Source organism: Temnothorax americanus, unplaced genomic scaffold (genome assembly GCF_048541705.1).
Source record: "Temnothorax americanus isolate GAGA-0224 unplaced genomic scaffold, ASM4854170v1 Scaffold42, whole genome shotgun sequence".
NCBI lineage: Eukaryota > Metazoa > Arthropoda > Insecta > Hymenoptera > Formicidae > Temnothorax > Temnothorax americanus.
The window spans coordinates 436,069-451,798 of record NW_027509570.1 but is presented as its reverse complement, the minus strand read 5'-3'; the positions used below and the strand labels follow the sequence as shown (position 1 = coordinate 451,798).

At 39.7% G+C, this 15,730-nt stretch overlaps 2 protein-coding genes and 1 long non-coding RNA gene across 3 annotated transcripts in view; 2 read left to right on the top strand and 1 right to left on the bottom strand.

Moving 5' to 3' along the window:
• Positions 1–15,730, bottom strand: part of LOC143902911 (uncharacterized) — a 229,489-nt gene that overhangs the window by 196,366 nt on the left and 17,393 nt on the right. The gene's annotated exons all lie outside the window — the stretch shown is intronic.
• LOC143902964 (uncharacterized) lies at positions 570–1,302 on the top strand. Its single transcript, XR_013258550.1, has 3 exons — positions 570–740; positions 837–960; positions 1,074–1,302. It is a non-coding gene; the product is annotated as an uncharacterized LOC143902964 (long non-coding RNA).
• Positions 1,363–4,150, top strand: LOC143902963 (uncharacterized). The gene is made up of 2 exons (XM_077416243.1): positions 1,363–2,222; positions 2,328–4,150. Exons 1-2 carry the CDS (start codon positions 2,183–2,185, stop codon positions 3,653–3,655), a joined length of 1,368 nt encoding a protein of 455 aa, XP_077272369.1. The 5' UTR covers positions 1,363–2,182; the 3' UTR covers positions 3,656–4,150.

Below are 15,730 nucleotides of genomic sequence, written 5' to 3'. Positions count from 1 at the left end.
AGCGCCGAGCGGTGCCGAAAACGGCCGATAGCCACCGAACGCAATCGCGGCGTCGGGGCGCCGTACTCCCCGAACGCTCCACCGCTCCATCCCGGCGCGCGCGATTGCCGTCGCGTATACCCCCACCACACCGACACGCCACCGCGGGCGTATATAAACCGAGCAATGTTGCTAGGTTTTAGATTCCGCCGTGAGATAGCAAACCGATCCAACCGATTACGCTGCTCACGGATCCCGAAATCCCACAGTCGAACAACCAGGGGGTAGAGAGTATTCTCTACCTCTGCCGAGTGAAGCATCTAGGCGGTTGACTCGAAATCCCATACGAACACCTGTGACACCGGAGTGAACCAGGGTAAGAGAGTTCTTCTCTTACTCGCCAAGGGTCTTGGCCACCCGGTGCCGCCTCCCGCCTACGCGAATCGAGGCGCCAGGAAATAGAGAGTACTTCTCTATCTCCGCTAAGGGTCTTAGGGTGCATCCCGATGGAGAAGAAATAGCGGAACGGAACAGTAACGGAAAAGAGACATGGTGGGGGGTTAACCAATCAGAGTAGTTCCGTTTCAATTCCGTTCCGTTATTTAGTGAGTGGGTTCCCCATGGCACGGAGCTGTTACGGAACGGAAAAGAAACGGAAAAATTTCTAACCTATTCTGTCGAAAGTTCGCAAATAAGTGCAGTGGATCGATCGGTTTGCAACATTTTTATTTTTGCAAATAAAGAGCAATATGTCGTCATCGGTAGGTATTACATGTAAAAATAAAATATATATGTTAAAATCCTATGTTATTAATATGTTAATGCTAATTAATGTGATATATTTTATTAATTTCCAGAAATTCAAATGTGGATATTGTCGCTGGATTGTTTGGTTCGATGAAGACGGAAAACTTTCACATCCTTGCTTAGCAAATCATGCGAATTTAATAATGGATAAAGATCGAAATCTCTTTATAAATGGTACGTATATTTGTGTACAAGAGAGGCAATATATATATTCAATATAACTAATGGTTAGAGAATATGTAAATGATATATAAATTTGTTGTAAAACTAAATCTGTTATTATTTAGATTCTTTAGAAACACACGTCGAGAGTGAGAATAACAGCAATAACGCCGGAGAGACTGGAGACAGTGACGTAGGATTGTCATTGATGATGGGAATAAGATCATCATCTACGTTGAGGTTGTCACTTGTTGATGTGGAAGGAATTAATGCTGTTGCTCTTTGAACAGGACGCTTTGAACATATCCACATTTGAATTTCTGGAAATTAATGAAATATATCACATTCGGTTAATTAGCATAGGATTTTAACATATATATTTTATTTTCACATGTAATACCTACCGATGACGAGGAGGGGGAAAAGCCGTCGAAGCGTGCGGAGGGTCGGGAATTAGGCGGAGTGGAAAATAAGTTTCTGGGAATGGAGTAAGGCAGGAAGAATGGAGTGACACGATGGAAACGAAGGAGGAAAAACAGAGGAAGCGGAGTAATTGGAGGAGATGCTGAGAGGAAGGGGGACGAAGAGAGATCATGGAATTATAGAGAGAAGCCTTGGAGGTTAGGACACGGAAGAAGAAGGAGGAGGGGAGGAGACGCCAGAGGTGAGGTACTGTGGAAGAGGAGGAGGAAATCGGCATAGCAAAAGGTGGCGCGCGGCGCGGGCAGGCGGAGAGAATGCGCGGAAGCGAAGAGATGGTGGTAGGGCCCCGGCTGGAGCTGAGACGGCGCGGGTTGCCGACCGCTCCAAAAGAGTGAGTTGGCGACACTGCGGGGCGTCGAGGCGCAGCACATGGGGCCGGCGGTACCCGCGCGAGCGGCGAGTGAGTTGGCGACACTGCGGGGCGTCGAGGCGCAGCACATGGGGCCGGCGGTACCCGCGCGAGCGGCGACGAATAGGAAGAGAGCAACGCGGCGCTCGCGTAGGCGCGCCGAGGATGATAAGCACGATAGATGCGGCAGCGCGGGACGGCAATGAGCGAGAGGTGAGTGGAGAGAGCGGAGAGGATAGAGGGCGCAGCGAATGGAGGAAAGTGTGACGGCGGCGCTGGAAGACAGTCGGGATGGCAAGACTGAGAGGAGAGGTAGGGAAACAACAAAGTTGGACGCACTGGCAGAGGTGAAGGGTAAAGGAGGAAGATAGACGGAAGGTGAAAGGAAAAGGTGTAAGGGAGATGCGAAGGAGAAAAACCGTGGAGGAGAGGAAGGAAGACTGTAAGTAAAGGAGGAACAAGAGAGGCGAGGGGGAAGCGGAGACGGACAGAGATAGAGTGAGAAGAGAGGAGCAATAAATATCTTACATAAGGCATGTTTATACAGGGATAGGAAAAGAGACGATGGCAGGGATGGGGCAAAGGTCGGAGGAGACAGAGTGGGTGGAGGAGATCAGGAAGGAAGTCAGGAAGATAGGGCAGGAAATCAGGGAAGAAATAAGACGGGAAGGAAAAGGCATAAGGAAGAAATTAAAGGAGATTGGAGTGAGGTTGGAGAGGCTAGAGGAGGAGCGCTGGCGATGCGAGGAAAGCGAGGAGCAGGAGAAGGAGGAGGAAAGAGAGACAGATGAGAGCAACGGGTGGAGAGGGAGAGAAAAGGAACCAGCAAGGACGAAGAGGAATAGCAGGGGAGTGGCAAGAAAGGAGATGACGGAGGAGGATGGATCGGAAGGCAGTGAGGGAGGTTGGAGAGAGAAGGGGTGGGGAAGAGACTGGTGGGAGGAGGTGGCCAGCGAGGAAGATAGGAGAAAGGAGGAGGAGAACAGGTACGCGGCAAGAGGATATACACAGGGAGAGGAAGAAGGGGGGAGTAGGAAGGATGAAAATAAAAAGGAAACAGAAGGGGGAGCGAGCAGGGAGAAGGAAGACAGAGGCTACAGAGAAGAAAGGACGGCCAAAGAGGGCAAGGGAGGACAGGAGGAGAAGAGAAGGGAGGAGGAGGGAACAGAAGAGAGGAATAGAGCGCGGAGGGCGGTAGAAGACAAGGAGGAGGAAGTGAGGAGAAAAAAGGAAAGGAAAGAAAGAGAGGAAAAAGAGGAAAGGAAGGAGAGGGAGAGGAGGCTTGTTCAGGGGGAAGGCTGGAGACTGGAGAAGCAGAGAAGTGAGGACTTGGAGAAGAGGAAAGGTAGGGAGATAGGAGAAGGAGTGAGGGAGGAGACGGAGAGAAGGAGGAAAGAAGAAGAAGAGAAGATGAGGAGAATAAAGGAGAGAGTAAAGAGGCTGGAGGAAGAGAGAGAGCAAAAGGAGAGAAGAAAGAAGAATGTGATATGGAGAGGATTGGATGGAAGGGACGCGGAAGAAAGGAGGGGCATGATGATATGGATAGCAGAGAAGGTGCTGGGGAAAGAACCGAAGATTAGAAGGGTCTGGGAAAGGAAAGGGGAAGGAGGGAGAGAGGTTCTGATAGTGGAGATGGAAAATGAGAGGGAGAGGGCAGAATTGCTGGGAAGATTTGGAGAGGTTAGGCAGAGGTGGGGGATTGGGGTGGACGAGGACCTGTCGATGGAGGAGAGGAGGACAAGGTGGAGGATGTTGGAGAAGGCGAAGGAAGAAAGGGACAAGGGAAGAAGAGCGAGGGTGGAAAACAGGAGACTGTGGGTGGATGGCAAGGAGATAGAATGGAAGGAAGAGGAGGGAAAATGGGAGGAGGTATGAAGGGGAGGGGATAAGGTTGATAGCTAGGGACGGGAGGAGGAGGAGAAAGGGAGGGTATTAGGATAGAAGAAAAGCAAGAAGGAGGCCAAGGGCGAGAGTAGTGGCAGAAGGGAGGGAAGCGGAGAAATGACAGAAGCAAGGAAGGCGGAGGGAGATGGCTGGAGTAAAGAGGAGGGGAGAGAGAAGGAAGTGGGTTTTTGTTTCAGAGCGAAGACATAATAGGAAGGAGGGAAGGCGGCGAGAGGGAGGAGAGAGAGAGAAGGAAGGAAAGAGAAAGAGCAGTGGCAGAAAGGAGGGAAGCGGAGAAATGGCTAAAGCAAAAAGGCGGAAGGAGTTGGATAAATGAAAGTCGAAGGGAGGGGAAATAGATGAAATGTAAGGTCGCATATGGCCAGGCGCGTAAGGGAGTGATTTGTAAGAGGTTTGGGTACGTTCCTCATAAAAAACGCCTTGTAAACCCTACGGGGATACACAATAAATATACATACATACATACCTACCGATGACGACATATTGCTCTTTATTTGCAAAAATAAAAATGTTGCAAACCGATCGATCCACTGCACTTATTTGCGAACTTTCGACAGAATAGGTTAGAAATTTTTCCGTTTCTTTTCCGTTCCGTAACAGCTCCGTGCCATGGGGAACCCACTCACTAAATAACGGAACGGAATTGAAACGGAACTACTCTGATTGGTTAACCCCCCACCATATCTCTTTTCCGTTACTGTTCCGTTCCGCTATTTCTTCTCCATCGGGATGCACCCTTAGCCGCTCGATATCACGCCCAATCGCGATACCCAAAACTGCGATACCGCGTCACCCGCGCCGAAATACCTCAGCGAGCCCGCACGCCCGCCGATCCGCGAAACCCCGCGATCTCCGTGCATCATCGCTTTACCAGGCGTCCGCACGCTCTGTGATACCTGTATTGTAACCGCGTCCGCGACCTATTACACGTACCTTGTAACCGCGTCCGAGACCTATCACACGTATCTTGTAAACCGCGCCCGCGACCCATTACACGTATTCAGCGATTCCGCGATATCAGCATTTCACCGCCATTATAAACCGCGCCCGCGATCTATCACTATGTATTCACGCGTAATTGAATAAATACCTTATTTTGTTTTACTATATTTTAACCGAGTCTTGTGTCTTCCTCCGCGCCTACTCCGAACCCTGACCAGCCGCGAGCTAAATCCGCGCTTCGGAAGCTAGGCTGTTTTAAATGAAGTATTATCACAAAGTACTGTAACAAATGATAAAGCAGTAAAATCAAAATCCATTCTTTCTAATGTAATTGATAGAAATAGAAATGTAAAATAGCATGAAAAAACTCGAGCTTTAAAAAAAGGATACACAGACATTAATACTTCTCATGTTAATCAATTAAAAAATATTATAGAACATTACATAGGAGAAATGAATTTATGTTGCCAACATTGCGGTGCAAAACATTTTAATTCTGAAAAAGTAGCTAATAAAGGTAATTCGTTTAATGATTGCTGTAGTCATGGATCTGTTGAGTTAAATTCTTTACCCCAACCTCCACATGAACTGTATGAATTGTTTATTGGAAATCATCCAAAATCAAAACATTTTTACAATCGTATTCGTGGATATAATAACATTTTTTCATTCGCATCTTTTAATGCAAATTTGTCAAACTTTAGTGCACAAAGACGTGGACCATATTGTTTTAAAATTCAAGGCCAAATTTATTATCAAATCAATACCGCGTTATATCCTGCACCAAATAAAATGCCAAGTTATGGTCAACTTTTCATCATTGATAACAATAAAGCGACAGAGTGTCGATTACATCGAAACTCAAATATCGATGAAGAAATTTTACGTTTAATAGATAATGCGTACAAATAACATTTTCGTACAATCTTATCGAATGATGCATGAAAAAATTCAAGTACAAACAACAGAAAATAACAATATACCTAATCTACAATTGAGATTTTTAACAAAAAAGAGACATTGATCGTGAACGATACAACATACAAAAAGTGAATAAAGTGGCAGCTGTTTTTTCTACTACAACAGATAAAGAAATTCCAGAAACTTACGTGACAATTTATAATAAAAATAATAAAACGTTACAACAAGTCAGTACGATGGATCCAAATGTAAAACCATGGATTTATCCATTATATTATCAATACGGTAATCAAGGTTGGCATGATAATTTACGACGCAAAGATAATAATAAACGAATAAGTAGAGCTGCGTATGTAAAATATCGAATAGCTGTACGTGACAATTTCAACATTTTTATCATGGAAAGACGATTATTTCAACAATGGCTTGTAGATAGTTATATCAAAATTGAAAAAGATCGAATTAATTATTGCAAACAAAATCAAAAACAATTACGAGCTGAGACTTATCAAGGATTGATTATTTGGCAAATGCTGCCAATAATAGTGATGCTCACATTGGAAAAATGATTATACTTCTATCGACATTTGTAGGATCACCCCGTAATATGTTGCAACATTATCAAGATATGCGATGGCTATTGTGCGGAAATATGGAAAACCAAATATCTTTCTTACCATGACTTGTAATCCAAATTGGCGCGAAATTAGAGAAAATCTACTTCCGAATCAACAACCTGCAGATAGACCAGAGATATATATATATATATATATATATATATATATATATATATATATATATATATATATGCGCTCGTGTATATTTAATATAAAAAAAGAATTATTTGATTGATATTATTGTTAGACAAAAATTTTTTTGTGAAGTTCTCACATACGTTTATGTGATAGAATTTCAAAAACGTGGATTACCACATATACATTTGTTAATTACATTAAAACAAAACTGTAAAATAATAAATTCTGAAACAGTTAATAAATACATTTCCGCAAAAATTCCTGATCCTAAGAAAAATAAAAATTTACATAATATTGTAATGAAACATATGATTCATGGACCATGTGGAAATTGGTGTTTAATAAATGATAAATGTTCAAAACACTTCCTAAAATCATTTCGACCTGAAACAACTATGGATGAAGATGGTTATCCTGAATATCGTCGAAGAAATAATGGGTTGCTGTACGAAAGACCTGGACGATACGTTGTTGATAACCGATACGTTGTTCCGTTTTATGGGTTCCCAGTTTTTCTGAGGTGCGAAGTTCGCATACCTAAGATTTCATTAGTGAATTTCTTGACCATTTACAACTATGGATCAAGCCCTACAACAACCACAACCGCAACAACCTATCATCGCTGCCCAACAGCCGACATTTGGACCACGCATCTACCGGGGAAAACCCGAAAACCAAGTGGATCCAAGAGCTGTGCTTAGGCCACGGAGACCACGTCCTCAACGCCAAGCTGCACAACAACAACAACAAATCGCGCAACCTCAACAGCCGCCCCAACAACAACGCGCTGGAGGAAGGCAGAAGCTAAGGCTTCCTAGACAGCTAAACAAGCCGACCGCACTACCAACTCCCAAAGATCTAAAAAGATTGGTACTCGCAGCAGATGACCCGGTTACTAATACACTCTTCTCGCAGGGTCAAAACATCAAAGAGCTCGATGCTCGGCGAAAGATTACCCCCACCGCTGCCTCCCTTATAGAGATCAGTCGCCTCGTCTACCGCGAGCTAACAACCGACGATCCTAATATACAGAAGATGCTCCTGCCTGAGTACTTGGATTATTATATCACGTCCATGCTCTGGTATAGAATCACATCTTTGAGTAGAAACTTGCACATTGCTTCCTCATAGTTCTTAAATGTGCAAGTAGAAACTTGCACATTGCTTCCTCATAATTCGTAAGTGTGCAAGTAGAAACTTGCACATTGCTTCCTCATAATTCTTAAGTGTGCAAGTAGAAACTTGCACATTGCTTCATCATAGTTTTTAGGTGTGTTTAATTATATAATTCTTTAAAATTTGGTTAATCAATTCTTCAATTATAGAAATATTAGTAAGTTTAGATATTTTTTTAACAGAAATCCGTAACCCCTTTATTATTAACAATTTTTATTAATTCTGTTATATTCTTCAGTCTTTTCTACCCCAAGTTCCATATATAAGATTACATATACATATAACTTGTACACTTTCTAGGCAAAAATCGGTAACCCCTTCACCGATCATTGCCAAATTCAACACCAACCTAGCTTTAATGATACTCGCAATCTATCCATTAAAAAAATTAAGCTCGATATCTCAAAATTTGTTGAAATTAGGGCAATCTTGTAGATTCTTTTAGATAAAAATCGGCAACCTCTTTATTATTATTATTTTTAATTAATTCTATTATATTCTTCATTTTTTTACCCCTATTTTATATATAATTCTTAAAAATTTGGTAAATCAATTCTTGAGTTATAGAAATTTTAGTAAGTTTGGCTGTTTTTTAAACAGAAATCAGTAACCCCTTTATTATTAACAATTTTTATTAATTTTGTTATATTCTTCAGTCTTTTCTACCCCTATTTTATATATAATTCATTAAGATTTGGTTGATCAATTCGAGAGTTACAGAAATTTCTATAAATTTGGCACAGCATACATACATACATACATACACACATACATACATACACACATACCGACATTTTTTTTAATGCAATATTTCGACGTTTTAGAACACTCTGAACATATTGACATTAAAAACTCAAAAAACAATTATTTTCTTTGGTTTCTTCTACCCCTATTTCATATATAATTCATTAACAATTGGTTGATTAGAGCCAACTTTATACGCGATCAAAGATTCATATACGAATTTACGAAAACAAAGCTTCCTCTATGAGGAAGCAAAATAGCTCTTGTGACTGAGATTCGAACTTGAATAATTTACATCTTCTGTTTCAGTTTCTCATTTTACTAAATCATCTTAATAGCTCTGAAGCCTATTAATTAGAGTAAAAAAATTGTTCTAATCTGGAATTACTTAGACAATTTCTTTACACCAGTTGATAAGCTTCAGAACTATTAAGATGGTTTAGTAAAGTGGGAAACTGAAAAAGATGTAAATTATACAAGTTCAAATCTCAATTAGAAATTATTCCTCTTTTTGGGTTACATTAGAAACAACCCACGGTTTACAGACTACCTACACGGAGAGAACTGTTCAAGTTTCACACTGTAGGTTACTTATTTACAATCATACCAACCGCTTTCGCTCGCTAGTATACTGTTGTTGACTGGTTTCCAAATTTAGGATGCGAAATACCCTAGTGTAGTTTTTTCGTAAGGATAAGAACTAGCAGAATATGATTTAATACCGCCACGCAGTAGGTGTGATACTTACCAAATATCACTGCAAAAGTGTGATCGGAGCCATACTTCCATCCTAACGCATTCACAGTCTGAGACTGTAAAACGCGTGGATTGACTTTGTGTCCGAGTCCGAGTTTATCAGTATCCATTCCTCCGCGGTCAGCGTGCATCAGGTTGTGTATAGTATAGCGCAGTAAGCAATAGTAAGTATTCATAAATCTACATTGATTTCAATTTTGAGGTTATATGTATATCACCGCGCATTACTTAACATTGTGAATATCTTCGCATATATATTGCATGTATTAAAGTAATTTTACTATAAAATTTTTTTTTATTTATATATATGTATAGTTAAAGCCAAGCATGAATGTCAGCAGCGACTATAGTACTGGAATGGTAGTTGAATATGTAATCCACACCTGCACGGTGTCTACGGACGGACATGGACACGAATGGTCAATCCACGCGTTTCACAGTCTCAGACTGTGAATGCGTTAGGATGGAAGTCACTGAGGTCCGTCAAGTGAAATGCCCCGAAGTATCAACTCGCAGATGTCAGAATTTTCGTCGATAACAACGAATGCAACCAAATTCCTGTTATCGCAGATACCCAACTTTGGAGGTTCGGAAGAAGAAAACGTTGAAATGTGGATCGACCGTATAGAAGGCGTCGCTGAGGATCATAATTTGCCTCAAGTGGCCATGTTATCTGCCGCCACCTCAAAGTTAGTCAAGGGTGCACTCAAGTGGTTCAACTTAAGCCCACGTACTGTGAGCAAGTCGTGATTAGACTTCAAAACAGCAATATTTAGCCATTTCAAGAGACGTGTCATATTCACGGACGTCATGAAAAAAGCACATGCCAGAAAATGGTTACATTTCAAAGAAAATTTTCAAGAATACGCCATGGACGTAGTTACGATTCTACAACCTCTCAATTTAAATGAGGAGAACATACGTCATTGCATCACCAACGGAATAATGATTCAGTCCGTTCGAACGACAGCAGTTTCACTCAAAGCCGATTCCTTGGACGACTTTCTCGAGCAGATGCATCCCATCGCGCTCACTTGTCGCTTTTCTAATCAAAAGAAGTCACCGACATTTAAAAACAAATGGGACAAGCCAAAGCCTAAGCCGGAAGACGCTTCGAAAACAGATCTTCACGCGAAGAACAAGGATACTTCCGCAGAAGCTTTCTGCACGTATTGCCGTTTTAAAGAACACACCAAAGAAGAGTGTCGTCGACTTAAGAGAAAGGAATCAACCCAGAAACCGGTGCAACCGAGTGCCACAGTCGCTGCCGTTGCAGAAACGCCATCAAAAGAACCTGATTCTACATCGCCAAATTGTATTGCGGTAGTACAAAAAAGCGCTCCTAAGATTGTGACAAATGGCAGTAAAATTAAGGTAATAAAACTCAATAATTTGTCATGCGAACTTTGTGCTCTATTGGACACGGGCAGTCCAATTTCTCTCGTCAATAAATCGACTTATGATAAATTTCTTTCGGGTTGTGCGGTTACCGCTAGTTCGGAATATAAAGCCGTTAACGGAGAACCTCTTAATATTAAAGGTATTGTAAATTCCACAATTTCGCTGGAAGTTTTACCAGATAGTTCTAATTCTATTGAATTACATGTAATGAATAATAACCCGACATCAGCCGACATAATCATCGGATGGGATTTTCTAGACAAACACGATTTAACAATTGTGATAAAACCAGCAACTAATAATTTAGAAGAAAGATTACATTTTTTCTCAGAAGTAGCTTCCACTGAAATTACGGAAGAATGTTCTACTAAATCAAATTCTGAGTTCGAAAGTATCGAGACCGATTTTGGATATTGTATTAAAAACAAATTAGTTCAGCTTTTAGAAGAGATCGCGAAAGCGCATATTCCTATTGTCGAAGATGATTACGCTATAGAAGTTAAATTAAAAGATGAATCTGTTTACTCGTACTCACCCAGACGACTTGCCTGGCAAAAAAAGCTTCAAGTTCGTCAAATTATCGACGATCTATTAGAAAGAGGAATTATTAAAGAAAGTGAATCACCTTATTGTGCGCGTATCGTTCCCGTCAAAAAGAAAGATGGTTCGATAAGATTGTGCATTGATTTACGTCCATTGAACGACCGGGTTCATAAAGAGAATTGTCCTTTTCCTTTGATTGAAGACCACCTATCCCAATTAAATAGAAAAACTGTTTTCACCCTTATCGATTTAAAAGATAGCTTTTATTCACTCAAAGTTCATCCAGATTCTACTAAGTATTTTTCGTTTGCTACCCCAGACGATCAGTACGAATTTTTACGGGTACCTTTCGAATATTGCGAAGCACCCAAGAAGTTTCAGAAAAGACTGATTAAAATTTTAAAGGAATTAATTAGAACCGGAAAAGTTTTTGTTTATATGGATGACATATTAATTGCCACTTCATCAGTTCAAGAAAACCTTGAAATTTTAAAAGAAGTACTCAGATTATTAAAAAGTTATCAGTTCACGATGAACTTACGTAAGTGCAAATTCTTAAAAAAATCAATTAAATACTTAGGATATATTATCTCGGATCAAGGTATTACGCTAAGTCCTCGTCACGTAGACGCAGTCCAGAATTTTCCTAAACCCCGTAAGTTAGTTGAACTTCAAAGATTTTTAAGATTAACAAATTATTTTCGGAAATTTATCAATAATTACGCTACAATAGCCAGACCTTTGCAGAATTTACTGCGAAAGAATTCCGATTTTAAATTCAATGAAGATTGTTTAACAGCTTTTAATACTCTTAAAAGCAAACTTGCTTCTTATCCCGTTTTAAGGATATACAATCCTAATTTACCTACTGAATTACACACAGATGCTAGCGCTATAGCCGTCGCAGGTATTCTTTTACAAAAACAAGACACGGGCCAGTGGGCTCCAGTAGCTTTCTTTAGTCAATCTACAAACAAGGCAGAAGCCAACTATCATAGTTTCGAGTTGGAAATGCTTGCTATAGTACGTTCCGTAGAACGGTTTCATATTTATTTATCAGGTATTAAATTTACTGTAGTTACCGACTGCAATGCCTTAGTATTCGCGATGAAGAAAACACAAATCAATCCACGTATTGTTAGATGGACATTAGAATTACAGAATTATGACTTTGACACGAAGCATCGCGAAGGAAAGAAAATGCTTTATGTAGACGCACTTAGCCGTGTCGTCGCTTTTATCGATTCTTTTTCATTAGCTAAAGAACTTCAATTTAAACAATTACAAGACCCCAAATACAAACTGATTGCTGAAAAACTTGAAGAAACATAACATGACGAGAAGTTCACTATTGTTGACGAATTAGTATTCCGGAAATATTCAGATAAATTACTTTTTGCAGTTCCAGAGTCAATGATACCAAATATCATATGAATCTACCATGACAATGTGTCACATTGCGGGACAGAGAAAACTGTTCAAGGTATCCTAGCTCAATATTGGTTTCCGTCAATGCGGAAAAGAATTCAAACTCACATTGACAACTGTCTAAATTGCCTTTTAGCTAACACATCCTCTAATGCAAGAGAAGGTAAACTTCAAATCACGAACAATCCTACCCTTCCTTTAGAAATCATACATATCGATCATTTTGGACCGTTGAATCAAACGGAAGACGGATTTAAACATATTTTTCTAGTTATTGACGCTTTTTCTCGTTTCACTTGGTTATTTGCAACTAATTCAACAGGCTCTAAAGAAGCCATTAAGCACCTAACTGATATTTTCAATACTTTTGGCAATCCGCAAACAATTGTTTCGGACCGAGGAACCGCGTTTACCTCACGAGAATTCGCTTCATTCGTACAGCAAAGAAACGTTTCCCATAGATTGGTAGCCGTAGCAGCGCCATGGGCTAATGGTCTGGTGGAGCGAGTAAATAGGTTTCTTAAGTCATCACTTTGTAGGATAGGTGAAGACCTACAAAATTGGGATAACCATGTAGATGCCGTACAATATACCATTAATAATACGTATCGTACTACGCTTAAAGCGACTCCGTCCAAAATATTATTAGGATACGATTTGCGTAACCACCCTGATGTGGAATTAATTAGATTTTTAAAAGACCTAGCAAAAACAGATCTAGATTTTAAGGCCAAACAAGAAGATGGTCGAGAATTAGCATTACAAGCGGCCGAAAGTATTAAAAATTATAACAAAGCGTACTACGATGAATGTCACAAGAAACCCTCCGTGTATAACCAAGAGGATTATGTACTTACTAGCTGGTTACCCGGGCTTCGCCCCGGAGGACACGCCCTGAAAGACATATTTAATGAGACACGCAAATAGATGATAGCGTATATTTACATTTAACGCCAATAGATTTCCGCATCACCCTTGAGGTACTATTATAAATTTTTTTCCTCAGAACTCTAGTGTAAATATTAAATTTTTTGAAATATTTTCTCCTGGAATTAATGTTGGACATATTGATCATTTTCTAAAATCAAAAAATATTTTCATAAAAAATAAAGTTTTTTCTGGACGTTGATGAGTCAGTCAGTCAGGACAGTCGTGAAAACACATTTTACCCCTTTTCACCCCCTTATTTCTTCAGTCAGTCAGGACAGTCATACTTTTGGTAAAAATTATTTGAAAAAATTTCGATACCGGCTTCCAAAAAATCGGTAACGAAAAATTATACATTTCACAGTACTCCTCGGAAAATAATTGAAAAAATTTTGATACCGGCTTCCAAAAGATCGGTAACGAAAAATTATACATTTCATAGTAGAAAAATTATACATTTCATAGTACTCCTCGGAAAATTCTATCCCTGTTTGATCTATAATTTGTTGAGATTTGATCAATTATTTTTCGAAAAATAGGAAAAATTAAAAAAATCGGTTTCCAGAAAATCGATAACAAAAAACTATACACATAGTGGCACTCCCCGGAAAATTCTACCCCTATTTCATATACTTTTGGTAAAAATTCGGTTCAGGGGTTTGGGCTGGGCGTTGATGAGTCAGTCAGTCAGTCAGTCAAAACAATCGTGAAAAAAACACATTTTACCTCTTTTCACCCCCTTAGGGGTGGAATTTCTAAAAATCCTTTCTTAGTGGATGCTTACGTCATGAGAGGAATACACCCTCCAAATTTCAAGTCTCTAGGTTCAGGGGTTTGGCCTGGGCGTTGATGAGTCAGTCAGTCAGTCAGTCAATCAGTCAGTCAGTCAGTCAGTCAGTCAGTCAGTCAGTCAGTCAGTCAGGACATCTTCCTTTATATATATAGATCAGAAACACTGTTACTAAACCAGGGGAAAAAAAGAAACTTAAACCTTCCTATAAAGGCCCATATTTAGTGGCCAAAGTTCTTAACAAAAATAGATACGTTATTACAGACATTCCAGGTTTCAATATTTCACAGAAACCATATATAATTCGATTTTGTCTCCAGACAAAATAAAACCATGGGTTAAACCTGTCAATAAACCTTAAAGGTTATTGTATTCATTTATCACCTAAAATCGAGTATTTTTCATTTAATTTTCTTTTCTTCAAATCTCTTACAATTTAAATTTTTCTTTATGTTAATTTGTATTGAACGACAATTTGTGTTACTTTGCGATATTATATTACATTTTAATTACACTCGATATTACATTCCTGTATTATGATTTACGTTTTGTATTACATTTTAAATTATATAATTTGCAGCCCTTCGAAGTCGAAGGCCCCGTCAGGAATGGCCGAACTGTAAACGGTGATTAAAGCCGTAAACCCCGTTTGAATTTCCCGCGCTTATTTACGAGCCGCTCGCGTAGGTACACTCGCGCCTGGCGCCACCTAGAGCGTTCGGATTGGTGGATGCATGCGTGCTGTGATTGGCTGTAGCAGATGTGCTGTGATTGGCTGATGCATGCGTGCGGTGAGTGGCTGTGAGTCTTTGCGAGGGAGAACTCCCTGTTCGGACTACTTCTTGTATAACCGGCGTACGAGCAAGTCGCAAGAGTAACGCGCGGATCTTTTCAATAAATATATTGCGTTTTATCGAGTTGACCCGTTAGTCAATTAACCTGTAATCCTGACGCCCTCCCTTACAAAATCATATTCTGCTAGTTCCTATCCTTACGAAAAAACTACACTAGGGTATTTCGTATCCTAAATTCGGAAACCAGTCAACAACAGTATACTAGCGAGCGAAAGCGGTATGATTGTAAATAAGTAACCTACAGTGTGAAACTTGAACAGTTCTCTCCATGTACATTTGATTAAGCTTAGGACTGAATTTTAGTAAAGAAAACCAAAAAATGGAAAGAGTAAACTAGAATTACAGTTATTTGTAACTCAAATGTCTGCTAACTGTACCCGACATCTTTACCTAAATATTCTTAAGAGATAACGTCACTCTAGAGTCCTCAAAAAAAAGTCAATTTTTGATAACTTTCAGAAATACAATAATCATAAATAAAAATTGATTTAATTCTATTAATTATCTATATATTAATTTTTTTTCACAAAATGCCGGCGTCAGAGCTATTGATCCAAAGTGCCTTTTTGCGGAAGTCGTCCAACGGGCGGAATCGAAGCTCCTATATAATTTCTGAGCTGGAACAAAAATTCAAAGATTTTTGAAAAATATATAAGATTTTCTATAGAAGTACGTATGGATTTTGCGATAAGTTAAACAAAACTTTTTTTATAAACAAATTTTGTGCAAAATTTTTAGCAAAAAATAAAACATTTTTTTCCAACATGCATTATTCTTACAAAAAATAATATTTCGCAATTCCCATACG